Below are 27,833 nucleotides of genomic sequence, written 5' to 3'. Positions count from 1 at the left end.
CAGCTGATACAGACGATTGAATTACGAGAAAATGTTCTGTCCATATTGGGAAAAACACGCCGCGGCTCTAACGCGCTGACCGTATATGGTTTTCCGTATATGGTATGGTATATGGTATGGTATATGGTATGGTATATGGTATGGTATATGGTATGGTATATGGTATGGTATATGGTATGGTATATGGTATGGTATATGGTATGGTATATGGTATGGTATATGGTATGGTATATGGTATGGTATATGGTATGGTATATGGTATGGTATATGGTATGGTATATGGTATGGTATATGGTATGGTATGGACCGTATATGGTGTGGTTTTTTTCTGACAGTATATGGTACTGCTCACGCTGCTCACAGCCAAGGCTTCTGGTACCTACGCAGCGACCGCTCTGCACTTGTACGTACCATTTAACGTAGGTCCTGTCATCGATGCACCAACCTCTGTGCCTCCCGTTGTCATAACTCATGGTCGTCGTCACAGGCCGGGGTCCGGCTGAAGGTTGGTGCGGTCACAGTGCCCGCTGCTAGGAACCGTCTTGAGTCTGAAAAGTAACGAAGCAGAAATAGCAGTTGCTTCCAACGAACGGGGTGGAAAGGTGAATACTGTAAAAACACACACACACACACTGCCAGAAGCAATTTTTGAGCCTGATGCGAACAGATTAAGCCGCGTTCGATCAGCACGAAGCCACAAACAGCAGCGCTGCCCTGCAGTTTGAGGCTAGCCCGAGCCGATGTGACTCGAGCAAACACAATTATACAGGCGCGAGATGGACAGTCAGGCCGGACAAACGAGAACACGCACATGTCGCAGTTTTGTACTTTGCGGCGAGATATTTCGTTACAACCAGTTTATGAATAAGTACATCAGTAGACCCTTTAACCAAAAACATGAATCCGGCTAGTTGTAAACTGCAGGTGAAAGTACCCATGCAAAATGTTTTGTTTTGTTCACAGGCGCAGTTCGCGTTTCATTCCGGCCTGAATGTACACCGGAGGACAAGAACTCAGCGGCTGCACGAATGCTCTCGATTTTCGATTTGCGGATTGATTAACAAGGCTTAATTTGATGCCCTCAGCGAAAACAATGCCAACTGCTAGAGTGTCTTGCACAGTGAGCATTAGTTTTGTGCAGAGCGCTGGAGAGGCGCACTGCGCAGCAAACAAAGCGACGTCAAGACGCAGCTGCCAAGTTCTGAAGACAATTTTCGCTTGGAAGGCAGTAACAAGGGCTTACAAGGCAAATAAACACGAGCACCTTGCCTTCAAACCAACTAGTAGCTAATTTAGCTTAGCACTATTTGCGCCGCACCGCTCCACACAGTACCGACATGCACTGTAGGGAAACCAATATATGCACCATCGAGACAGAATGAAATTCGATGGAAGCTGCTCACAGGCGGCCACACTGCCTGCGCACCCTTCGCAGCAAGCGACGATGTGACTGACGTGGCCCCACGTCAGCCTGCAAGGGTTCCGGTCACGGTGTGCGAGGAGAACTAACAAAAGGAAGAACCAAGGAGTAACGAATATGCCGCACGCAGCAGTGAGCGCGGCTTCTTACAACTGAATTACACCTTGGACATAAGTTCTTTCATTCTGCTTGATTCATTTTCGGCATTTACTCGAATCACCTCAATTCACCCTCGAAAACGCACTCTCCGAACATGCACACAAAAGAAGAGATAGGAAAGAACGTACGTTTATGTTATAAGAATGCAGAAGACACAAAGGACGCATTCGGGGACGTAGTAATCACACTACCATAGAAAGTAAGGGGCTAGTTATCCAGCGCCGCAAAAAAAAAAAAAGACAAGAAGTACATACCTCGTACAAAAAACGTCAGCCTGATCGAAATTAAGAAAACCGAAAAACAGAAACGCATCACGCACAGTGACTCATGCATGCGCGTTAATTTCAGGAGTGTACAGCGAATGCCATTCCGCTAAAGTGCGACGAAGAATACAGTAGAGAGAAATGGGGATGTGTCTCCAAAAAAAAAAAAATCACAACACGCTCGCCAAGGGACACTTCACAATCAACCTACTCCGTACCTGGAAGTGAGCGTGCACATCTATTTTCGAAAGGCAGAAATTAACCTCAAAGAAATAACCGAAAAGAATCGTGGACGAATAACACGCTAATATTCAGTGGTAGAGCAATGTGTGCGCGTGCCTCGCCTCTAACATGATCGGAGGAAGAAACCGTTTATTTCATTACGGGTGCGCCATCTCCATCTAAGCCATTTCACTCATACCCTGCTTAGGCCAAACAGCCATTCTTGCGCAATGCACACTTTTATTTATCACCATAGATATGGCGCTCGACTTGCGTCCATTCCGACAATCCCAAGGAGTGCACGGTCTTTCTGCCCGAGAACATGGTTCCTTCTCTTACACGATCGACTTCCTCCCCCTTGCCGGTACAAAACTTTCATTTCGACAAGTGAGCAATCGACCACGTATGTGTATCTTAACTCTATTGTCTTAAATCCCCCACGGTAATACTTAGACCTTTGCCAGCCGACAAAGCAAAGAACAATAATGGCAATCACACAGCTTAGGCACACAAAGAGCAAAGGTTCTGCTCGAACCCAGGGGTTCGTGGGCACAGACTCGAATCTAGACAGCCAGTGCAGGACACGACGGAAAGGAAAGTGCCGCTCTCAAGATTTTCATCCCTTCGCCGCGGCTCCACCTATATACAAGGTGTCAGCACATATGTGCGCTACAGTGTCTCATTCCATGTTGCTCTCCTACTGGGTGCGCAGAGAGTTGTGGGTGGTGCACATGCGGCCGTAAGCGTCGCCTGCAAGAACTTGATGCGGCGTGGATTACTTCGTGGTCGTCCATGATTTGCGAAGCGCCACACAGACGAGGACAAAGGACAAAACAGAGGACAGGCGACACAGGCCGGTTGGAAATCAGCCTCCGTTTCCTAGTCTCCTTTCACCGTGCAAGAGAACAGCGGTGCCCGACACTGTTTCACTTGTCGCCTTCCCTGCCATACGGCGGCTGCTGAATGGTATGGCGCTCAGGCCATCAACTTGCATCCCTCCCCCTATTTCCTCTCCCGCACCCGGCGGGAAGCATACACCCCCTCCTGTGCCCAATGCGCCCACACCTACGCTGCTCTCACCCACATTCTCCTTGAATGCCCCGGCGGACCTTCCCCCGCGAGGCCCGGAGCTCTTGACCATCTGAGAGAAATGAGAGGCCCTACTGCGCTCGACGGGCCCAGCCAGTCAGAACATCACCACTGACCGGGCCTCCCACGTCATGGAATTCCATGAACGTGTAGTGGGGTCGTGCGGGGGCACAGGGACCTGCGTGCCCCAAATCCCTTTGTCAAATAAAGTTATTTCTCTCTATATATCCATCCTCCGCCCGCAGCCGCCGCGGTGCCTCAGTGGTTATGGTGCTCGGCTGCTGACCCGAAAGACGAAAAACGCGGCGGTCGCATTTCGTTGGAGGAAAAATGCTACGTGTACTGTGCGATGTCAGCGCACGTTAAAAAAACCCTAGGTGGTCGAAATTATCCAGAGCTCTCCACTAAGGCGTCCCTCACAGCCTGAGTCTCTTTGGGATGTCAAGACCCCAGATAACCCTTCATTCGTGCACGCTTCTAAATGAAGAAGGTGCTTGGTGTATTCATTACCGCACCAGACTACACGCACACGTCGTGTCCGTTTTCTTGATCGAGTCCGCTCGCAGGACACACGCCGGCCCGGCGCTATCGTCGGTGCATAGCTTCCTTGCGAAAACAGCAGCGTTCGTGGTGTTGCGGTCACCGACCACTTCATATAACACCGTCTTATGGCGTCTTCTTTTTCTGCCTTAATCAAAGCATAGCGAAACGGGTGCCTTAAATAAGGCACCAAAATAAGCCCAACGTCGACTGCACAATGCGCGACGGTGTCAGCAGGAGAAAAGGAGCCCCGACCCCTGCAAGCCCACACCTGAGGCGGCGCGGACATCATCCGGGCGGTCGTTGCCGCTGCAAACCAGGGGTGCTCCAACAGCTGGGCCGCGCTCGGTCGATGCGCGGCGTTGTGCTGCAGCAGCTGGCCAACCAAGCTCTGGGCATGCTCCGAGACGTGCTCCCAGGCCTGGGGAGATAACCGGGCGTCTTACACGTGCCACACATCCGAATGTGATGATGATGATGACGGTGATGATGATGATGATGACGACGACGTTTGACTTCCGCGGCGCAATGGCAGTTGCGGCCAAAGAGCGCCAAGAACAAGGTTCACGACGAGCACAGGTCTCTAAGGGGTGTTGTATTGGTGAATCCTTCTAAAACCTACAGTAAAAAAAGGGGAGTTGTAAAGACCTACGAAAAGATGAGTGATTCATGCAGTATTTCATGGGAGTGTGCAGTGCGGTATAATTTAAAAACTGAGGTGGTATATAAGGACGAAAAGTGTTAAAAAGTAAATCACTGTTAAAACTAACAGAAGCTTCTACCCGGTTTTCCCAGCAGCCTCCCTGCATACCCCTTACTACGGCAAGGGGAGTGAAGCTCTCGGCCCATACGTCACATCCAATCATACCCTCGGCCCTGAAGGACAGGCTGACGTTGCACTGGTGTGTTATCTGGATTAAAAAAATTTCAGCGCAAATCTGCCTCAAATAAAAAAAAACCAGGATCGAAGCTGAACATTGGACGATCTTCTAAAAAGAACATGGGGTGTGCTAGAATGTGACAGATGTAGATGTAAATCAAAGAAATGTTTCCTAGCACTGTCCACTGCAGTGCATTTCAGAAGGACTTGGAGTACTGAAAGGCTAGCTCCACACTTCGAACACTGCGGTTCGAGGCATCGACGTAAAGGTGCTTATGTTTTGAGAACATATGGCCTAGTCTCTGTCTACAGCGTATAACCTGTGCGTGCCCGTGTTTATTTTTAATTATATGTCTGCTGCATACATGTTTCCCGACATCTGAAGATCGGAAACGTTTTACAACTCTGGAATCAATACGAAAGAAGTCCCTGCAGCCAAAAACACTAGACGCAAGTCCGCTTCCCGGGAAGTTTCAACCTTAGAAGCCTTCTGAAAAAACAACGGAGATCGAAAATACAGCTTAACCACTTATTAGCAGCAGGCTACACCTGAAGAATCTGCTACCAGACGAAAGCAGAGAAATTCGCAGCCAGAGAATAGAAAATGTGAAAGCACGCCGACAAATTCAAGTGGGCGCAAAAGGCGAAGAACTACATGTCATCGCTCAAGTGCATACAGTTACCAGTGGTCTCTGTCCACACTGAAATACTCTCCCATCAGCCAGAAACAGGGTCGAAGTGCCTGTACATTTTCAGCTCCTTGGGAGTTCGTAAAAAAGAAAAAATCCGTTATTCGTATTTGCGAATAACAGCTATTCTTATTTTAGTGAACACAAACCTTACGTCGTGGGATAGCTTGAATTGTGACACGAAACGTTGCTATACTTGGATAAAAATGAAGGAGGAAGAAAAAGAAAAAAAGGGAGGCATAAAGAGAGAAAGAAAGGGAGAGAAAATTGTTACAGGAGGAGAGATAAAAGAGAAAGAAACATAGACAGAAGAAAAAAAAGCGAAGAAAAGAGAGAGAAAAAGAGAAAGAAAGAAAACTATGAAATAATTAACCCTTTTGAAAAAAGGTTTAGACGGAGGAAGAGGTGACGTACTTTAATGGTAACTGGAGACGTTAACCTGTAATCTACCTGACAGGCTACCCCAGATGAGAGTGAGAAAAAAATTGAAGCGAAGCAGATTCACGTGAAATTCAAAAGTACACAAACAGCCACAAATGATTTGCACACTGGGTTATCTCCCTGAATGAGGATGTCAGCTCCACTAGCGTTGTGGTGCCAGTTGAGGAGGAGGAGCAGATTGCAGACTCAAAGCTGTTACACCTGTGGCAGGCACAAAAAGGCCTCCAAAAACGCTGGAAGAAGCAAAAACACAACAAGCGACTACGCAAAAAGATCGCTGAAATCGAGAGGCGAATCGAGGAACATACACTTACTCTCCAAACACAACAATGGAACCAAATATGTGAAAGCGTCAATGGACAGCTCGGAAATAAGAAGACATGGCATCTTCTAAGACACCTGCTCGACCCAGAACAAACACGTCCCGTGCAACAAAGTCAACTGTACAGACTCATACATAAATATGAGGGTACAAATGAAGACCTAATCAAAGAGCTAGCAGAACGTTATCTAAACACGGATGATGGTACCACACAACCAGACTACCGGGGGACTCCTAATCCAAATTTAGACGCAGACATCACAGACGCAGAGGTCTGGTACGCAATTGGAAAACTGTGGACATCTGCGGCAGGACCAGACAAAGTAACAAATAAGACTCTCAGGAACTTAGACGCAACGTCGATCGCGGCGGTTACAGACCTTATGAACAAATACTGGCATGCAGGCAACATACAGAGTGGAAACACGCGAAAATCACTTTTATTCCTAAAGCGGGTAAGAAACTCAGCACTGAGAATCTACGCCCAATTTCATTAACATCATGCCTAGGCAAACTCATGGAGCATGTCATCCTCAATAGGCTCCAAAACTATGCGGAGGACATGAACCTCCTACCTGAAACAATGTTAAGATTCAGGGCCCAACTATCTACCCAGGACATACTCTTGCAGCTTAACAAGGACATAATTGAAGCTGACGAGGGAACAGGAACGAAAGCAATATTGGGTTTAGACCTTGTTAAAGCTTTCGACAACGTCACCCACAAAGCCATTTTGACAAACTTGTCAGAAATCAACCCCGGAGAAAGGACGTACAACTACATCCGATCCTTCCTCACTAACAGAACAGCAGTGATAACGGTCGGAACAATAGAGTCTGCCCCAATCACACTAGGAAGTAAAGGAACGCCACAGGGCTCCGTCCTGTCCCCTTTCCTTTTTAACCTCTCCCTCATCAAAATTCCCCCCAAACTGGCACAAATACCAGACCTACATCACACGTTCTATGCAGATGACATCACACTTTGGGTAACCAAAGGATGCGAAGGCTACATAGAAGACACACTCCAAGCAGCAGTGGATATCATTGAGGCATGCGCATGGGAATCCGGCCTCACTTGTTCTGAGCAAAAATCTGAACTCTTCGTGATCCGTCGTAAACAAAGAGGTAGGCGTACCACGACACCCCCCCCCCCCCCCCCCCCCAAATAAACGTCTATGTTAATGGACGATCTGTCAAAGAGGTACAGACCATGAGAATACTGGGGTTGTATTTACAAACAAATGGAAAGAATACTGACACACTCACTAAGCTAAAACGCACGGTAGAAGCGACGGCGCGATTAATCCGCCGCATAGCTAACCGCAGACAAGGGGTGAGGGAAAGATTTATGCCGCCTAGTGCAGGCCTTTGCGCTAAGCAGGATACTCTATGCCACCCCTTAGCTCAAATTTTCGAAAGCAGAAAAGGACAAATTGGATAGCATGATACGGCAGGCCTATAAGGCTGCGTTAGGACTCCCGCTAAATGCCTCAACCGAAAGGCTTATAGGTTAGGAATACATAACACCTACAATGAACTGAAAGAAGCCCATTTAATGGCTCAAACAGCGCGATTAGCCAATTCCAGAACTGGCAGGAGTATTCTTACCAGGCTCGGAATTAACTTTCAACCTACGAATAACGATGCTAAAGTAGACTTACCCCGCGACTATAGGACGGCCCTACTAATCAAACCACTCCCCAAAAACATGCACCCCTTACACCATGAGGGCAGAAGACAAGCACGAGCCAAAGCCTTACATAAGAAATACAGACAGTGCGCTGCAGCACTTTATGTAGATGCGGCAGAATACAAAAATACCAATGCCTTTGCAATTGTGGTTGTGAACGAGAATGGTGACCACATCGTCTCGGCGACAATCAAAACGAAATCCTCTGAAACGGCAGAAGAGGCGGCTATAGCCCTCGCCCTAGCACATACCCAAGGGAGCATCATCCTCAGCGATTCCAAAATGGGTATCAATAATTTCGCTAAAGGGCGAATTACAAACACCTCCCTTAGAATCCTTAACGCAACCAAATTCTCACCAAATTATTCCGAATTGATATGGGTCCCAGCCCATTCGGGGAATCCGGGGAACGAGGCAGCCCATAATAAAGCCCGAGGTTTCGTCGACCGGGCAGTGTATGAGTCTGGCTCCCTGAATTTCACGAAGGACTCAATGATCACATATCATGATCTCACCAATCATTTTAAATTAGAGAGGAGAATTTTCCCCCCTCCAGACAAAAGACTTACTAAAGAACAAGAGGTTACGTGGCGTCGTCTACAGACGAGATCGATACGCACCCCATCACTCCTCGCGCACATTTATCCAGATCTTTACAACCCAAACTGCAAACACTGTGGCCAACGTGCTACCTACGATCACATCCTGTGGGACTGCAAAATAGAGCCACCTCCGGGTGATCTAGTTACAGCTCTTTCTCTCGAGCGGTGGGAGACCGTGCTGGCTAGCTCTGACCCCAGAACGCAAGTTTTGGCGGTGGAGTGGGCTGACAAAGTCGTCGAGGGCTATGTACTCTCGACCACTTAACGCGACCTCTTGCCAAGCTCTTCCCGGCGAATAAAATGTTTTACAATCAATGATTTGCACAAGGTGCGTTTAAGACAAGCGTTCTTGAGAAATTTTAAGAATGCTTCCTTTGCATGTAACGCCGAAGTTGCGTCACAGCAGGGTCCAAGTACGTTCGCAAGGCTGAAAGTAGAGTCCAGAGACGTAGACAATTCAGTTTTCAACATTCTATGTAGTGCTGTAAAATTACTGCAGCTGCAGGTTAAGTGTTCAAAGTTTTCTCGAACACCCCTTGTTGAGCACACTGACTGCAGGAGTTTCAGACGGGATCAATGTCTCGGAGCAATACTAGACCATGTTATGCAATGTGCGGGAGCCCACCTCCGCATTCACAAGAACGTTACGCGCGGAACGATTGTGCTTTGCCAGTGGTTATCAGCATGATCATCATAAGGTCACCATCACGAAGATCCCTAACTAAGGCAAAAATGAGAGGAAAAACTGAAAAACCTAGCAGAAGCGACCATATTTCATGCAACAGAACAATTTAGGGTGATAACCAAGGAATAATAGCCGGCAAAGTAAGTGGGTTGGGACACAGCGCACCGCAGTTCCATTCCGCCAGCTTGAAATAAAATGAACTAACAAGTGTTCACCGTTCTTTTCGACAATCATATAGAGCTGGCTTATGATGAACTTTTGGATATGGAACGCCAGTGGTGTGCGCACAAGGTAACCATACACGACGAACACATTCACATCCGCAAGAATGTGGGCCCCAAAGGGACCACCGCCATTCGGGCAGCGTAAATATCAGCGATGTGCAGCGTCTCCCAGCTCGCTGATCGTAGACGTTCAAAGGCTACAGCCACTATCTCAAGAAAAAGAAAACATTTTCCGATGTTCACGTCCTGTTTCCGGACAAAAAGTGACGCTCCACTATGCGGTTGCGCGGCCGTCCCGCGGGGACCGTCCATGATCATGTTACTGGCTGGCACGATCAAGACAGCCGCTGCCTCGATTCCAGTGCTCCCTCTATGCGCCTCGCCACCTGATCACGTAGCCTGAGCAGCGTGGCAGTCGGCTCTCGCTTGCGCCAGGAGCTCGTCCGGTCTCTTTCCTGTGTCGAGGAAAGCTGCTGCGTCGCGCAGCCGGCGGTGGATTGCATACGCTCTGTTCTCGCGTCAGGCTTATAATGCTAGCTTGGACTCATCGAAGCCGCACAGTTGTTCTGAAACTCCAGTGTCGCCATGGTGTTGCCGCTTAAGGCTGTTTACAAAAACCGTTACGCTGAATGAACTAGCCTTATCAAGAACAACGGGAGGTCACTCTTGCCTAGTGAAGCAGGGAACTTGCTACTGTACAAGGAGTGAAGTGTATGTTCGACATCGTACGGTCACGCCACGTTCAGAAGTGTGCGACAGCCCACGACAGTATACCCGCGAGCCTCATGGCGTGCTACCTTTACAGAGACTTGCCCTAAGAAGCAGCAGAAGCAAGCGACGAAAAGGTGAGATGGAACTTCCCTTCTTCCAAAACTATCGAGAAATGTTTGGCGGCTCATGCAGGCGCCCTCTTCTGAGAAGAAAGTGCTAAATACCAGGGCCTACTGTCTATGGGGTTTAACGTCCCAAAGCGACTCAGGCTATGAGGGACGCCGTAGGGAAGGGCTCCGGAAATTTCGACCATCTGGGGTTCTTTAACGTGCAATGCTAAATACCCAGGCTCTTGGCCCTAGCGAGGAGGATGCTTTTTGAGAAAATAAGCTTTCCATTTAGGGCATTTCCTGACAGAAATATTTATCTCCAGCGAAAAAGAAATAAAAGCCGAGCGACAAATTCCGCGAGATATTGATCGCAGTGGGCGATAGGATGCTACAGGCATCAACAATATTTTCTGCTTTTAAGGCATGAGAAAAAGCTTGAACGTTATTGCTGAGAGAACTTTTGGCTCTAGTAGCCACGAGAACGCGCACCCATGGAAGCTAATAGACTCATCCTCAAAAAGAACCCTTAGGAAAGCAGGACGGCTGTCACAGAGATGGCTTAATCCAGGACGACTGTTGTTAGTGCAGACCCAAGGGCGGGGACCGAAAGGCGGGCGGGGTGTTCACATAAGAACTTGAGAACCTCGGTAAACCAAGGCAACTGGCTGCGGTCTTATAAATACTGCACCCTGAAACACAGGAAGCGGTAAGTCGATAGCAATTACAGACGTCACGAACATGGCGTTGGGTACGGTCCATTTCAAGTATTCAGGCGTATTTAAGCAGTTCTTCGTACGCACAAGAGATTGGAGGTGGGCTCGGTGAAGTAAATCCCATGTAACGGTGCGATATGACCTCGCAGAAAATTACATTTTATAAACTCAGAAAACATTTTTTTTTATTTTTCATAGTGATTACAATTTCACACGTTTTTTTTTAATAATAAATGTATACTGCTGTGTCGGAGCTGCTATATGCCTGAATTCTTCCCTTTTGTAGAAATTTGTGCAAGGGGGCCAAGGACACTATCTAAAGAAAAAAAAAACAGGGAGAAAAATTGTTTTCTTCGCAAGGCTACAAACACGGCCGCAGACGAAATGCAAGCTGCAACTCCTACTCAACTTCTGCCATTCATCGCAAACGTGAGGTAATGCAGCGTGACGCCGTAGCCAAGCCATGCACAGCAGTCCCGATAACCAGCAGAGGTCCTGCGAATAAGCGAATGACTTCACATACGCCTGCGAGATAAAAGGTGCATACAAGGTGCCTTGCCATGGAGTGGCGCTTGCATGGCTTGTAACATATAGTATAAGGACCTTATTATTCAAACACACAGCCACTGCAGTAATTCCTACACGAAGCTTAAATTCTTTACACGCTGATGTAAACACCTCCAGGTTGAGTTGTACGGCTCTGGGCTCGGGTCATTATCGCCGGTGTCTCCCTGTTCGCGTTCGCCACGAGGAGGGGTCAATTTTGTATCGAGTTCTAGGCGGGCCAGCCAGCCCTCATAGGGCATGGTTTCTGCGTCGCTTCGCTGCGCTACCGTTCGTTCGCAGTCTTGGTGGTTTCCTTGCGACATGTAGAGCGCTTTGCGAGTGGCATCCTCCAAGCTGTACTCAACGGGTTCGCATCGCTAAACATAAAAAGGCGTGCATTCCATAGCACTTCTCTGCGCAGTACTGTAAGCGACCTAGTTTTGGCGAAGACCCGATTTCAGCGTTTTTCGTGAACTGCGCAGATCTCGCGAAAAATTATACATTAATAATTACATTTATAATTTCGTATATACGTATTATATATTTATACGTATACATTTATATACGTATACATTTATAATTTCGTAAAATAGCTTTGTCTGAGACTACCACGTTCTTCCTGTCAGATATCAAAAGTGCAAAATGCGGAGGTGACTCCCAGTGGGCGAGCTCTCGTCTCCAAAAGGATGCGGCGATGCTTCTAGAAACGGCTCTCTTCGCTCCTCACGGGCGACTCGTTAAATCCATGGGTGCTGAAAGGGAAGCATTCACAGGGTAAACCTCCTAAACCACCGACCTAGCTTCTGTTCGTTTGTTTTGTCTTTATTTGCGTCTTTATGCCGAGCCCTCCTCCTCTCAGTGACACGTCTTGTCAGGAACGCACCACGAGTCCCGAGGAATATACACCTCCTAAGAAGGAAAACGATCGACATTTGCAATATACGGATTACCAAACGTTCCCAAGTCCAGCGTACCAATGCGGCTCGACGTCGACTTTTCGAGGCCTCAATGCTCTTCCGGATTCCCTGAAGTTTTTGGCCCACTGGTTGACAAATAGAGGAAATGCACATTTCAAACTTCATATTCATATCTCTCATAAATAAATAACCGCGCATCCAAGCACCGCGATTCTGTGCGGTTATATTACCAGTCTGAGTTTGGCAGGCGAACTTTCTTGGCCAAAGAGCAGAATGAATCACCAGAAACGAGCCCCGACTCCATTATCCAGAGGAATAGGAACATGGTTCGCAACTACTTGCAAGAACTACGGTTGCTTGCCCGCCTCAGCGTGACGAAGCAACCCGTACAATTTACCAAACGCTGTCAATGAGCGTATATTCGTTGGGTTTTATACATGTATATTGCGTTTCATGGCACATACGCAATTAAAGGCCATCACGTGCCAAACGCGAGGTTTAATATCTCTGTTTGGTGAAGGGGAGTGAAAGGACTTTTAAGATACTATAACTGGTTTAGAAGCTTTGCTTCTTTGAAGAACCAAACAATGCTGCGCGTCAGTCTCATAATTTTAAGGTCGTGAGTTCGATCCTCACCCGGGGCAAGGTGGTGTTTATTTGTCTTTCTCCGCGCCTCTTCCATGGCCCCGTCTATAACGCTGACTGAGTAGGTTTCAAAATTAGGCTCGGACCCTTTGCGACCTTCATTCATCCGCATCGGTAGCGCAGTAGGCAGCGCGTCAGTCTCATAATCTGAAGGTCGTGAGTTCGATCCTCACCCGGGGCAAGGCGGTGTTTCTTTTTATTTCTCCGCGCCTCATCCATGCCGCCGCTGGTAGCGCTGCAAGACAACCCGTGTATTGGGCGTTACTGAGTAGGCTTCCACCTTAGGCTCGGACCCTTTGCGACAGTCATTCAACCGCTCAATGTGAAGTTAAAGTTTTAGCCTACGCTGATGATGTCGCCCTCTTTTGTTCTGACAAAAAGAGTGTACTTGAGGCTTTACACTTGACTAAACAGTTCTGCGATGTATCAGGCGCGGCTCTTAATTTAGAGAAATCCAAAGGTTTTTGGTTGGGTCATTGGGGAACTAGGCCAAGCCAGTTCGGTGGCATATGCTGGGACTGCAGCCCTCTTGAGTACGTTCCGCTGCACCAAGTTCGCAACTGTACAGCCTGAATCTGAAGGTCGTGAGTTTGATCCTCACCCGGGGCAAGGCGGTGTTTATTTTTATTTCTCCGCGCCTCTTCTATGGCACCGTTGGTAACGTTGCAAGACAACCCGTGTATTGGGCGTTACTGAGTAGGTTTCCACCTTAGGCTTGGACCCTTTGCGACAGTCATTCATCCTTCTCGGTAGCGCAGTAGGCTGTGAGTCAGTCTTACAATCTTCGTCCCCCTATACTTAGTATTTTCTTTAAACGTTTGCTGAAAGACCCGATATATGTTATATCCGTTGTGTATGTATGTATTATCCGGAACATGCAAATACAGTAAACATACTGACAAACACTACGTCAAAACACCTTAGCCCGGCTAGATGTCGCAAGTTTAAATTCATTCGAGAGTATACAACGATCAACGTTTTTTTTTTTTTTTCTGCACTAAAGCGTTCACAGCAAGATGCTTGAAAGGCCATCTAGAGAGGAACTGCGGGCATTTTCTTTTCTTTTCGTCATGGCGGGCCCCTGGGGGCCCGTCGAGCTCGCCGCAGGCGCTCGGTTTTCGAACGGCGCCAGAAGTGGCCCAAATTAGTTCAACCATGCAAAAAGGCGAGGGTAATCGCGTTTTCGAAATTCTAATAAACTCATATGGCTTTTACTTATGAACTGCCGGTTACAAACACCTAAATGCAGTCGAGAGCCTGTCGCTAACGGTAAGAAGTTAACTACTGTAATTTAGTTAATCACTTTACTATTTAACAGCATTCTCCCGTTCTTGACATCCGCCAAAACTAGTATTACTACGCTGCGAAAAGCTTCCCTTTACCCCAAAAACCCAATTTTTAAATATTAGTGGCGGATTTCTCCAAAACACCTGGTATATTAGTAGTACGCAGTCATTAAAATTGATGAGCCCAAAGAAACGCTGAACGGGAGCGGCAGTTAAAAGTCAGGCGACAGTGAGAAAATTTCCAGCTTGTTTTCTGCGCGAGCCGCAAGATAGACACTGAGTCTTAGTTACCTATTGTTCTAAATTTGAAAAAAAATTGCTCCTAGTTCCGTCATTCACTTGTGCAAGTCACCAACGTCGACGTTATTGATTTAAAAATCTCGTAAAGCGCGCGCCTGCCGTCCATCGCACCGCATTCACGCCAGATGTTTTTACTGCTTCCGTGATCAGCACGCGCTCTTTTTTCGTCATTGGCATTGGACTCGGAGGCACGTTTCTTGCCATTAGCGGCTTCGAAAAGCGGCACGGTGATAACACGCAAGTAGTAGTACAAAACTTTATTCCGCAAAATGGGACGGGGTTTAAGGGTTGGGGTCTTGAGCAGCAGGTGGTGTTCCTAGGTGCAGGATCTCATTGGTTCTTGCTGCCTCCTCGGCCCGCTCAACCAGCGCAAGCTGGTCTTCCGGGTCGGAGCTGGACAGAAGCTCCTCCCACTGCTCGACTGACGGTTGTTGTTGTTTTGACTGAGAGAAGGACGAAAAGGAAATTGCACGGGCCTGCCTACTGGCTCGACCAAGCCACCACCGCTGCCACGTGCAGATAGAGGAGAGTTAAGAGATCAGAGGAAAGAGAAAAAGGAAAGAAAAGACGCGCGTCGCAGCAACAACTGCGTCCGCCGGAGCGGACGCTGCTCAAAAAACAGATAAGCGGCCGAAGTCGCGCTCGCCGAAGCGAGAACAGATACTCATTCAAATCCACGCGCCGACGGCACGAGCTGGAGCTCTGTTTATACAACTGGTATGACGTCACTCCGACCGCAGCGCTCCTAGCGGGAGAAGCGAGAAGCTCACCGTCCGCCGTGTCTACCGCTGCTCTCCGCCGACGGCACGAGTTGGGGCCCTTCTCTTCCACCGATGGTGTGACGTCGAAAGATAAGAGGACAGAGTAAAAGAGAAAGTAAAGACGCGCGTCGCAACAACCGCGTCCGCCGGGACGGACGCTGGCTGAAAAAACAGATACACGACCGCAGCCCGAAGGCTGCGGCCGAATCTACGCTGACGAGCCGAGCCGGGGCCCTTTTCTTCGACATATGGTGTGACGTCACTCCTACCGCAGCGCCTCTAGTGGGAGAAGCGAGAGGCTCACCGCCCGCCGTGTCTACCGCCGCTCTACACTGACGAGCCGAGCTGGGGCCCTGGTTTTTCGCAGCTAGTATGACGTCACGTCTAAGGTCACGATAAAGGTCAAACGTGTCCACCGCCGCGCGACGCTGAAGAGAGTTGAAAGATAAGAGGACAGAGTAAAAGAGAAAGTAAAGACGCGCGTCGCAACAACCGCGTCCGCCGGGACGGACGCTGGCTGAAAAAACAGATACACGACCGCAGCCCGAAGGCTGCGGCCGAATCTACGCTGACGAGCCGAGCCGGGGCCCTTTTCTTCGACATATGGTGTGACGTCACTCCTACCGCAGTAAAGACGCGCGTCGCAACAACCGCGTCCGCCGGGACGGACGCTGGCTGAAAAAACAGATACACGACCGCAGCCCGAAGGCTGCGGCCGAATCTACGCTGACGAGCCGAGCCGGGGCCCTTTTCTTCGACATATGGTGTGACGTCACTCCTACCGCAGCGCCTCTAGTGGGAGAAGCGAGAGGCTCACCGCCCGCCGTGTCTACCGCCGCTCTACACTGACGAGCCGAGCTGGGGCCCTGGTTTTTCGCAGCTAGTATGACGTCACGTCTAAGGTCACGATAAAGGTCAAACGTGTCCACTAGAGGCACGTGGCAGCGGTGGTGGCTCGGCTTGAGCCAGTTGGCAGGCCCGTGCACTTTCCTTTTCATCCTTTTCTCAGTCGCAACCAACCAACCAACCGTCAGCGGAGAGCGGCGGTAGACACGGCGGGCGGTGAGCCTCTCGCTTCTCTCGCTAGGAGCGCTGCGGTCGGAGTGACGTCATACCAGTTGTATAAACAGAGCTCCAGCTCGTGTTCTCGCTTCGGCGAGCGCGGTTTAGGCCGCTTATCTGTTTTTTGAGCAGCGTCCGCTCCGGCGGACGCAGTTGTTGCTGCGACGCGCGTCTTTTCTTTCTTTTTTCTCTTTCTTCTAATCTTTTAACTCTCCTCTATCTGCACGTGGCAGCGGTGGTGGCTCGGCTGGAGCCAGTGGGCAGGCCCGTGCAATTTCTTTTTCATCCTTCTCTCAGTCACAACAACAACAGCAACAACCGTCGGCGCAGAGCGGCGGTAGACACGGTGGATGCGGGCTGAAGAAACGGATGAAGTTGCTTTCGCAATTTCCGGGCTTAACCAAGCTGAGCCTCTGCCAATTTTTTATTCGAGAAAAACGAAAGCCCGCGGAGTTTAAAAATACCACGTGACAGCGTGCTCCGTGCGCCCGGATGCGCCGCGATTACAGCGCTCTCATCCGTGCTTTGTAAAAAGCATGGTAAAAAAATTCAGGGGGCACTTTGACTGTCTAAAGTGCATAGAGGCGAAAGCGTTTTCCGCACCACTTTCAGTGCTTCTGTGGCACTGGTGGCGTCACATGTAATTGAGTACTAATTACTAAGTGATGACAAATCACTAAGTAATGGTTAATTACTGATTAATGCCTGAATACTAATTAACTGCTAATCAAGCCTAAGCTTAAGCTTCGCCTTTAGGAGTGGAACGCGACAGCGTGTTGTAGCGCTGCCAGGGAGTCCACGGAACGCCACCACCCGTTCGGCGCGATGCCTTGCCGTTTCAACGCAACGGTTTTTGAGGAAAGGAAATGGCGCAGTAAATCTCTGTCATCTCGGTGGACACCTGAACCGCACCGTAGAGGAACGGAGGAAGTGGGAGTGAAACAAGAAAGACGAAGATGGCCCGTAATGAAGAAAATGAAAATTGTATTTCAGGAAAGAAAATTACGCAGTAACTGTCTCACATATCTCGGTGGACACCCGTCAAAATTCAGGGGGGGGGGGTGCACTTTTTTGACATAAAGTGTGGTCACTGATGTGTGGTTAAGATGTTAAGCTTCGCCTCTAAGAGTGGAACGCGAGAGCGTCTTGCAACGCTGCCAGGGAGTCCATAGAACGCCATCGCCCATTCGGTTCTACGCCTCGCTCGTCGGTAAATTGGTTTTTGAGGAAAGGAAATGTATTTCTCTCTCATATCTCGGTGGACACCTAAACCTCGCCGGAAGGGAAGAGGATGGCAGTGAGCGAAGACACCGTATTCACTAGACGTGCCTTTGTTCATACCAAACCATCGAGCTGGCATGGCGGAGTGGATAGCATGCTCGTCTCGCACTCTGAAGACCGGGGTTCGATTCCCGAGTTCGACCAATTTCTTACTAGGTTTTATTTATTTATATGGCCTGACTAGAGAAGTTAATTAGGCTAATTGGGTAATTAAGCAATTAACTAAGCTCAGTCCCACTTACTTGGAGCATCACTATATGGTCCCTTCAATTGGTTGCATGGTTACTAGCCAAAGTACAATTGGCCCCGTTTGAAATTGGCGCACTGTGACGTCACGACCGTTTCGACCAACTGAAAAGCGTGACATTCTCTGTCGACAACTGCTGCTTACAACGATGAGACATTAAAGGCTTTCGCCTTAAAAGCATCACCCGCTTCGCGCCTTTCGTGCTGCCCAAGACAGGGCTTCGCGTTGTGCTTGGTTCCAAGACAAGCGGCAGTGGGTTGGGCGGCAATTGAAAGAAAGCGCGGCTCCTATTTTTCAGCGTAATTGACATGACGTTATCAGGCTTGATATATGCGTATTTGCTTGTTGGGATCTTGGGATCTTGCTCCCAAATTCTAACTCATGAGATTGTCATCGTTCCTCCGCATGCATTCTGCTAACGTGACAGCGCGATTATCGCCCAAGAAACGGGAGCCGTGCTTTCTTTCAACTACCGCCCGTACCCACTTGCGCTGATCTTGGAACCAAGCACAACGCGAAGCCCTGTCTTGGGCAGCACGAAAGGCGCGAAGCGGGTGATGCTTTTATGCGAAGCATATTACTAGAGCTGCACTATAGCCCGCCGAGCGCGGCGGTGGAGCTACCATTGACCTTGAGCGTGACCACGTGACACCACGACGTCACAGCAGAGGAGAGATGGGCTGCCGGCTCGCGCGGTCGGCCGCAGCGGTGGAGGCTCCACATCAGAGGCGCGGCGGCTGACCACGTGACAACATGACGTCACAGCAGAGGAGAGATGGGCTGCCGGCTCGCGCGGTCGGCCGCGGCGGTGGAGGCTCCACATCAGAGGCGCTGCAGCTGACCACGTGACGCTACAGCAGCGGTATAAAGCTGAGCTTGCCTCACTCTCCGGGCACTTACGAGGCGGCCAGGTGTTGGGATGTCGCCTAGAAGCAGGGCTGATTTGAACGAGAAGCGAAAGCTTCAGCGTGCCACAGAGACCGATGAAGAGCGGGATGAACGTGAACCAAGGAAAGCCATGTATTACCAAGCCTAGCCATCAATATGCTTCGCATCTGACGAGGCTTAACCTTAGCTAAGCCTCAGCCATTTTTTACAAAGCACGGATGAGAGCGCTGTAATCGCGGCGCATCCGGGCGCACGAAGCGCGCTGTCACGTGGCATTTTTTAAACTCCGCGGGCTTTCATTTTTCCCGAATAAAAACGGCTACCCTAAGTCTATCTCGTTGGAAGCGCCTGGGTTGGACAATATTTGTGGAGCTCCACAACTTTCCTCTTGACGCCCTAACGTTTCAAGCAATATTTAAAAAGTTAATTTATTTATCTCGAGTAATTATTCAAATAGGACGAGCGAAAAAATGGTACTGTAACTTTAGATAAACCCTCACAACATCCACACCGTTCCAGTCCCGCAGAACGCTTAGTTTTTTTATAAATCTTGGCCCAAGTTAGTTGGGACACCCTGTACATATATGAGAGAAGCCAACAGCCACTGAAACATCGGAGCGGCTGTTGGCTTCTCTCATATGTATACGAGCCCCTCATTCCCCTTCCCTTGTCTGATATATATATATATATATATATATATATATATATATATATATATATATATATATATATATATATATATATATATATATATATATATATATATATATCGAACCCCGAAAGACGCGGGTTCGATCCCGGCCGCGGCGGTTGAATTTCTTTGGAGGAGAAATTCTAGAGGCTCGTGTACTGTGCGATGTCAGTGCACGTTAAAGAACCCCAAGTGATCGAAATTTCCGGAGCCCTCCACTACGGCGTCTCTCGTAGCCTTAGTCGCTTTGGGACGTTAAACCCAATAAACCAACCAAACCATATATATATATATATAGTGTCTGTTCTGAAAGTAGTAGGACTGGTTTTTTCCTGGGCGAACGGGCGGACGAGAGGTGGTCTGCGCGTGCAGGATCGTTGAAGGGGGATATTGGGAATGCTGGGGAAAATCGGCAGTCGGCTCTCGGCCGTTAAAGAGAGGAGGTCGCTTGTACTGTGAACCCCTGTCGAAACGTCTCGTCACGCAGAATCGTCGAGCGTTTACTGGATCAGCGATACGCGATCAAATTTTGAGTAAATCTTGGTAAAACGGGCAAAGAGACTCACACCATGATTAAGGAGGCCTACGGTGACGCTTCCATGGGTAGATCAGGTGTTTTTGAGTGGCACAAGCTTTTCCGAGAAGGTATAAGGAAAGAGTGGAGGAAGACGACCGCTTCACACGCCCTTCGACCAGCAAGACCAACGAAAATGTGTAGCGAGGGAAACATTTACTTAACAGTGATCGTAGAATGAGTATCAGAATGATTGCTGATGACTTGAGCATTCCTCAAACCCAAGTTTTTGGGATCGTGACAGAAAACTTATCCATGAGGAAAGCGTGCGCGAAGTTGGTGCCTGGAGTGTTGTCAGAGGAGGAAAAGGCCAACCGGTAGGATCTTCTTCGTCATCTGAATGAGGACGCCGATTTTTTGTCCAGCACACGGCGGCAACGCTGCCTCAGCCCCCCTATAGCCTCGACTTGGCCCTGCCAGACTTTTGTCTTTTCCCGAGAATAAAATCGACGCTCGAGGGGAAACATCACGGATCGGTAGAGGTGGTTCAACAGGCCGTGACGAGGGAGCTAAACAGCATTCCGGTCCAGGCGTTCCTGGAGGCGTACGAAAACTGTAAAACTCATTGGCAGCAGCGTGTAGGTGCGGAAGGGTGCTACCTTGAAAAATTGTAATCATTTGTACTATTCTCTTGAATAAATTTTGTTTAAAAAAATGAGTCCTACTACTTTCAGAACAGACCATGTATACAGCGCTGATGCGAGAGTTGCTGGCGTATATCTCGCAACCATCGCAAAACGCCGAACCCCTTGCGGAACAACGTTGCAAAGATAAGCGAATGTCGTTGCTTGGCCGGTCGTCTGGGAGCGCTGAAACTGCTTCCCTATCAGGTGGTTCTTTTTGTATTTCGCGGGCTTTCTTTTAAATGGGACACTGAGGAGAGCTCTATTAATGTTTTTTTTTTATAGCAAAATCCGATATTTCGGCATTTTATGGCTTTGTTGCCACTTGGCCGGCAGCGAAAGATGCATTTATTTCTAAGAAATTTGGATTCGAAGTTGAAAAAGTTTTTCCCGCCGCTCTGATTCAAACTTGGGATTCTCCTATGACGACACAGGACTAAGTGACGTGAAACATGACGTGCACAAGACGTAAAGCAGACTCCGTGATTTCTGGCGGCCAGCAGTACGGCCCAGCAGCAGCCCAAAAGAAAGCTACCGCCGGCCGCACGTTGAAGGCATCTATCGGCTATTGCGGCCGTCGCTTCGTTTACGTTTGCACCGGCGTTTTGCCAGCATTACAATGGATCCCGTTCTCGAAGTCGTCAACGAAGTTCTCGCAAATAGACACCTTTAGCATACCGTGTACCTTGTTACCGTAAGCGGAATACCGGGAGCCCCCATACCGCTGTGAGCAGGTGCTGATTGGTACCGGCGCTGCAGGAGCGCGCGTAGCTGTCGGGTACGTGGCGCCATCTGGCGACGTCAAGAAGATTTGCGCATGCATTTGCTGCGCCTCAGTGATTTGTGGCTTGTCGTGTCCTAGTGTTGCTAGAACTATTGGTTCTAGCAACACTGTTTTGTCCTATGACGTCATGAAGCTTGTACTTGCGAGTTTGGCCTGTGGCGGCGATACCTGTATTTTGGTTCTTGCTCTTTTCTACGTTACAAGAGCTTTGTTGTCAGTATGAATGGCGTTTTTGTAATCAGGAGCTGGTATTCTGTCGATGCAAGTCAACTTCAATTTTTCCTCAGTGTCCCTTTAAGTCAAATAAAAGAAGTTGTATCAGTGGTACTTGGCTGCGAACACGGCAAACGGTTATTTTTCTAAGGGATCTACAACTCCTGTATTGACACTTTCTTCCTGTAGGCAATAATTAAAAAGTTAGCTAATTAGTATCTGATAATTAATCATGTTTGCATAATAAAAAAATACTACAGACTAGGACACGCGACTGGCAACAACCCTCAGTTGGTCTCACTCGGCTAGGGATCATCCTCTTTTTTACAAGCTTGGTTACTTTTAGCTGGGACACCCTGTATGTATATATATATATATATATATATATATATATATATATATATATATATATGAAACACACATGTAGTACACGAGCAAACATCGCGCGAAAGGCATGGCATCAAAAAAAAGTAACAACAATCAGCTCAGCTGTTGGAAGTGCCAAGATGAATATGGCGGAAAAGATAGCCCTCATGAAAAATGGTCGTTTAGTATTTCCAGGAATGATTTGCGGTCAGTGCAGGATACTGTGGCGTTTGGCAGGACGTTCCATAGTGCTACTGCGTCCAGGAAAAATGAAGACTTAAGTGCTAGAGTGCGACAGCTGATGGGTGCAATGCTATATGGTCATGGCTTAGGCGACTAGACGTCCTGTGCGGGGGTTGCGCGTGTCGTGCGTGGGTGATAATAGAAATGATGAAGACAGAGGAGAGATATGATGCGGCGTGACGTGAGCGACGGAATGGCAAGGGACTGTTTCAGTGCGGTGATACTGGTTTTTCTTGAGTAGCAAAATGTTTTTAAAAATCGGATGGCGCGATTCTGCACGGCTTCAAGGTCAGCGGCGAGATACGCTCGTGATGGGTGCCAAACGGATGACGTATATTGTAGTTTTGGGCGAATGAATTATGTATATTCTAGTTTATTTTTTATGTCAGGGGATGCGGCCTTCAAGTTACGGCGGAGGTATCCGAGTGTGCGTGAGGCTTCAGCGCAGATATTTTGAACGTGAGTTCTGTAAGGTAATGCGGGGTCAATGGAAAGAGAAGCAATACGACATTGACGTCGATTCACAGTGTGTTTACTCGTGAAAGACATGGATGTGCATTTGTTAATGTTCAAGGGGAGGAGGGATTTATCACACCAAGAGGCGAGTGTGTCAAGATCGGACTGAAGTAAAGATGAATCGCTGGTCGCCCTAATCACTTTGTATATGACGCAGTCGTCCGCGAAAAGCCGTAATTCTGGTTTTATGTCACATGGGAGGTCATTAATGTAAATTAGGAACAGTACGTAGTGGTGACAGTCCGGCGCCCTGAGGGACTCCAGATGTTACATTGGAAAGAGGTGAGTGGTGCTATCCTTTGTAGAAGTGAACGTTTGCTTCCTGAAAGAAAATTTTCGATCCAGCGGATTAGGTTGATGGGAATTCCTAATGATGAAACGTTTGAGGTAAATGATTGTGGGAGACGCGATCAAATGCTTTGGAGTAATCGAGGAACACAGCATCTAGCTCCGCCTTAAGGGTATGACGTAATAGCAATGAAGGCCGGCAACTAAAGAGGTTTTAGAATTTGACGGTTTTAAGGGGGTCGAATGTGTGAAACTTGCAGATAAAGTATGCAAAGTCTTTTTGCGCTAGCATTTGAAATGGTGACGTAATCGCTGAATGAAGCCGCCTCGGTGTTCAGGCTTCTCTGCAGTGCACAGCGAAGGGCAGAGGCTGCAATGATGACGTCACGTACGGTGGCGCTACGTTTCTCGCGAAGAAACGGTCGGTTCCGGAAAAAAAAACTAACGCCACCAAAGATGGAGCCCTCGAAGCATTGTTTGGCGGCATCGGACGACGAACTGCAGCATATGGACGAAGGCAGCGGACATATGAAATGTCGGCAACAATGACGTCAAACACCCTCGGCGCTGTGGCTCAAGAACGGTTGGCCATCACAGCGTCAGAAGAAGCGCGCTTTCGATAGAGCGCATCTTCTGACGCTGTGATGGCCAACCTTTCTTGAGCTACAGCGAGAAGAGTAATCGAGTTTTCGAAATTCCAGATACTGATATGGCAATTACTAACAGTCCGCTCTAATTGCAACCAAGAGCCTAACTTCGATAGTTAAAAAGTTAACTGCCAGAAATTGGTTACCATGAGTCACATTTTTTCTGATGTCCGCCAAAACAGGTATTACACCGCAGAGGACATTTTTATAACTAACAAAGTATTTGTTTAAATTAGTGGAGGGTTTCCTTGAAACACTCGGTAGAGTAGGATTACGAAAACTGAAGCGTGCATCGCTAAGCTTAAACAATGGACAATATGAGGGTACTTTCCAGACACCAAGTTCAGCGCTGTACGGTTATTTGTGGTTGTCTTCGCGCCAGAGATATACAGCATGTCTCTCTTCCTATACGTGCCGTGTGCCGTTAGGTTGGCTCGCGCACTCTATGGGCAGGCGCGGCTCTCTGCTGATCAGTTTGCTGCGCATATCGGTTTGCCTGGCCTGCCATAGACGGCTAGCGATCGGCTCACTAGCGCCTGCAAGCTATTTGATACTCTGCATCCAACATTCGTATAGGCAGCGGTTGCATGTCGTATGCGGTTGCCCTGACCGCACGCACAAGCGCAAGACGCAGCGGCGGTCTGCCATTTTACCGCAGGCGTCACGGCTAACGCAGCCAAGCACACCAAGCTAGGGCTTCAGCACAGGAAAGTATACAGGAAGGCGAAACGCATGCTTGAAGTTCCGGTGACTTTATGTACGCTCAGCGCGCAGCGTCCTCCACTATGCGGCGCCTCTCTCTCTTCCCTGTTTCACACATCCCTTCATTCTGGAAAACATGCAAGAGTTCGCGCTGAAGAGACGCGTTCGTTCGATCGAAAATGACCGCCACTGCTCAGACGCGCCGCTGTGTCCCGCACTTCACGGGACCTTTTTTCTTTACTCATCGCATAAATAACGGCTGTCGCTGTGAAAGAGCAACAGGGTGAAGATCAGTAATAGCAGACGACGTCCCAGGTGAGAGTCGTGTCTACAGAGGTAAGCAACAACACGAGCACATGCCCGACACGCACGGTGTTCACTGCAGCAACAGCTGTCAATGTAGAAAAAAATTCAGGGGGCACTTTGTTGACCTAAAGTGCGGTGAGGCGAAAGCCAGTGTTGCTGCTTGTGTCACTGATGTGTGGTTAAGATGCTAAGCTTCGCCTCTAAGAGTGGAACGCGACAGCGTCTTGAAACGCTGCCAGAGAGTCCACAGAACGCCATCACCCGTTCGGCTCTACGCCTTGCTCGATGGTAGATTGGTTTTTGAGGAAAGGAAATGTATCTGTCTCGCATATCTCGGTGGACACCTGAACCTCGCTGTAAGGGAAGGGAGGAAGATGGAGGTGAACGAAGACACCGTATTCAATAGACGCGCCTTCGTTCATTCCAAACCATCGAGCTGGCATGGCGGAGCGGTTAGCGTGCTCGTCTCGCACTCCGGAGACCCTAGTTCGATTCCCCAACTCCACCAATTTCCTACTCGGTTTTATTTATTTATGTGGTCCTACTAGAAATGTTAATTAGGCTAATTGGTTAACTAACTAAACTCAGTTCCACTTACTTGGAGCATCACTATAACATCCGTATTACAACTGGCCCGGTTTGAAATTCGCGCGATGTGACGTAACGACCATTTCGACCAATCTGAAACGCGGACACATTTGCTAACACGTCTTAGTCACGACAATATGAGGCATTAAAAGGCACATGCCTACAAGATATATCGGTGTAAGACGTTTCGGTGCGCGGTACGCGCGTTCGTGTTACGTGCAGGCGAACAAAGCGCAATATCGACAGACTCGCGCAACATAGCCGCAACATCAGGGCACTTCTGCATTGCAACCGGACAAAAACGCAACGCAGCCAACCTTCAAGATTTTTGTTGTTGTTGTTGTTGTTGTTGTTTGGTGCCTTCAGCGGCCTGGGGTCAGTTCTGCATAGCAGACACAGATACTGCCTTTCATTCACCATCACATGAAGCGCTTCACCTGCCCTTACGAGTATGCAATGCGATAGCAATACAAATCCCTCCGCGCACGTGCTCCACTTCCCAATTGCCTAGATGCCTTCATGCGCATAAATGCGGAATTGGTCATTCTCTATACTTTCATGGATCGCGGGGAGCCCTGATACCACTCCTGGCGCAGCGGTGCCCTTAACGCTGACCTTAACGCCAGCCCTTAACGCTGTCACGTGAAAAGGTCGCGCGTGCGCGCCCAAAACTTACAGCGTATGCGCGTCGTTAGCCAATCATGGTTTTGCCCAAGTGGCAGCGCGCATAGCCAGGAGGTTTTCTTTGCGGATGGTACGTTGGAAGGGAATTGCAACGCCACAGCTGGATAAAAAGAGAACCGCAAAAAACGGAAGCAAACCCTCAACCGCAATTTTCCGCGTTGATGTAGCAGACAGCCGGCAGTGAGCGCTCCAAAGCTGTGATTAGTCATAATGCGGTAATTTTAAATGAAGAACGCACAAATATGGACACAAACAATATAGGGAAATGCTCCGAGACGACAGCGCTGGCGAAGGGCGTTCTTTTTAATCTTAAAGGAGGTAGTTTTGAACCCACAGAACACCCCACAGCGCGCGTTAGACGGTGAAAATGGGCCCAAGCGGATGTGCTGAAACTTTCTGCAGTGACCGCAACGTCTTAACTCACAGCATACAGGCAATTGCTTATCTGCACCACATGCATGGCCCCACTATTTATACAGGGCTTGATGACAGGCTAGTTGCTTCATCGCATCAAATCAAAGCCTGCGACGAGACAGGCGATAGCATAGATTCACCTTTTTATCGCCGTGTGTACACAAAACTGGCGAAACAAGCTTACAGAATCGCATTTAATCAGGCGGCCAAAATTAGCATTCTCCCGCTGAAATCTCCAAATCGTAGAAATTTCTCGATGAGGGCTCCACACCATATGTGCAGCAGTCGGCCAATTCCGCGCATTAGAACAAGCGAACAGCAAGCGTATGGTTGGGCGGCACTCACCTCCGGCGCGACGGAAAGCTGGGCACCCATGATCAGCTGCACCACGGCGGCATCGCTGGGCGCGTCGAATGGCAACACACCGGTGAGCAAGACGCACGTGATCACTCCCAGCGCCCACATGTCCACGGCACGGGTGTAAGACCGTCGCGCGACCATCTCGGGGGCCATGTAGCGGAGCTTCCCTTCGCACACAGTGTGCAGGCACGCCTCTCGGCCCGGCATGGGTGCACTGGCTAGGCCAAATTCTGTTATTATCACCTCGGCTGCAGCGCCCGGATGCTTGTACAACACATTTTCTGGCTGCAGGTTTCGATGCGCAATGCCCAGGCCGTGCAGATGCGCTAGGCCACAGGTCACCATGTGAATGACGCGAGCCGCGTCAGCTTCGACGAAGGGAGCGTGCACATCAAGTTTCTCCTGTAGGCTGCCACCAGTAGCCAGTTCCATAACCATATAAACACGACCACTGACGCGAAATACTTCGTCCAGGCGCACCACATTCGTGTGCCGGACACGCCTTAGCACAGCCAGTTCGGTCTCAACGTGGGAGTCAACCTCAGTTTCAATTATTTTTACAGCGTACAGCTGTTTTGTTAGCTTGTTCTCCACTCGCAGCACTCGACCGAAGCTCCCTTTGGAGATAAGTGTCTTAACGTTATACTTTTCCAAAACACGAGCATCGATGCGGTAGCTCCCAGCGAATGAAGAAAATGAAGATATCTTAATCCTCTTCACCCACTTGCCTTGCTGGTTTCGTTGCGGGCAACGCGGTCGCATCACCGTCTCCACAGAATCAGCCGAAAGAGACGCCGTTTTCCGGGCCATTTTCGCTTGGCCGGAACCCATCTCACACCGAACACAACACGCCGGTGACGCTGTTCCGTAGCCTTCACACACATCCGAATCCTTTAAGACAAGCTTCCTGCCGGCAAGGAATATACGCTAAGCTCACGCAATTCGCGAACACGGATTTCGAGCAGACGCCGCTGGCAGACACCCGATATTTGGCGGGAACCTAAGGCGGAAACAGCAAAGCGCCTCATAATGATGATAGTGCTGGCGTAGCTGAAAACTCAATGAATTATCGCCACAATCTTTTTCGTAGTTTGCACAGATAAGAGTTATTTCTCGCTTATATGCGAGACCATCGTCGT

The 27,833-nt window shown here is 48.9% G+C and overlaps 1 protein-coding gene and 1 non-coding gene across 2 annotated transcripts; one reads left to right on the top strand and one right to left on the bottom strand.

Annotated features, from left to right (window-relative positions):
• Positions 1-481: 481 nt before the first annotated feature.
• LOC149351361 (serine/threonine-protein kinase H1 homolog) lies at positions 482-27,673 on the bottom strand. The gene is made up of 4 exons (XM_089575608.1): positions 26,680-27,673; positions 3,965-4,114; positions 3,270-3,331; positions 482-548 (listed from the first exon to the last, which is right to left on the bottom strand). The coding sequence occupies exons 1-4, from the start codon at positions 27,523-27,525 to the stop codon at positions 482-484; spliced, it is 1,125 nt and encodes a 374-aa protein (XP_089431734.1). The 5' UTR covers positions 27,526-27,673.
• Positions 12,979-13,051, top strand: TRNAM-CAU (transfer RNA methionine (anticodon CAU)). Its single transcript has one exon. It is a non-coding gene; the product is annotated as a tRNA-Met (tRNA).
• Positions 27,674-27,833: the final 160 nt, after the last annotated feature.

Source organism: Amblyomma mixtum, chromosome 3 (assembly GCF_055824585.1).
Source record: "Amblyomma mixtum isolate Tamu chromosome 3, ASM5582458v1, whole genome shotgun sequence".
NCBI lineage: Eukaryota > Metazoa > Arthropoda > Arachnida > Ixodida > Ixodidae > Amblyomma > Amblyomma mixtum.
The sequence above is the reverse complement of the archived record's forward strand: the minus strand, read 5'-3'. Positions and strand labels throughout refer to the sequence as shown.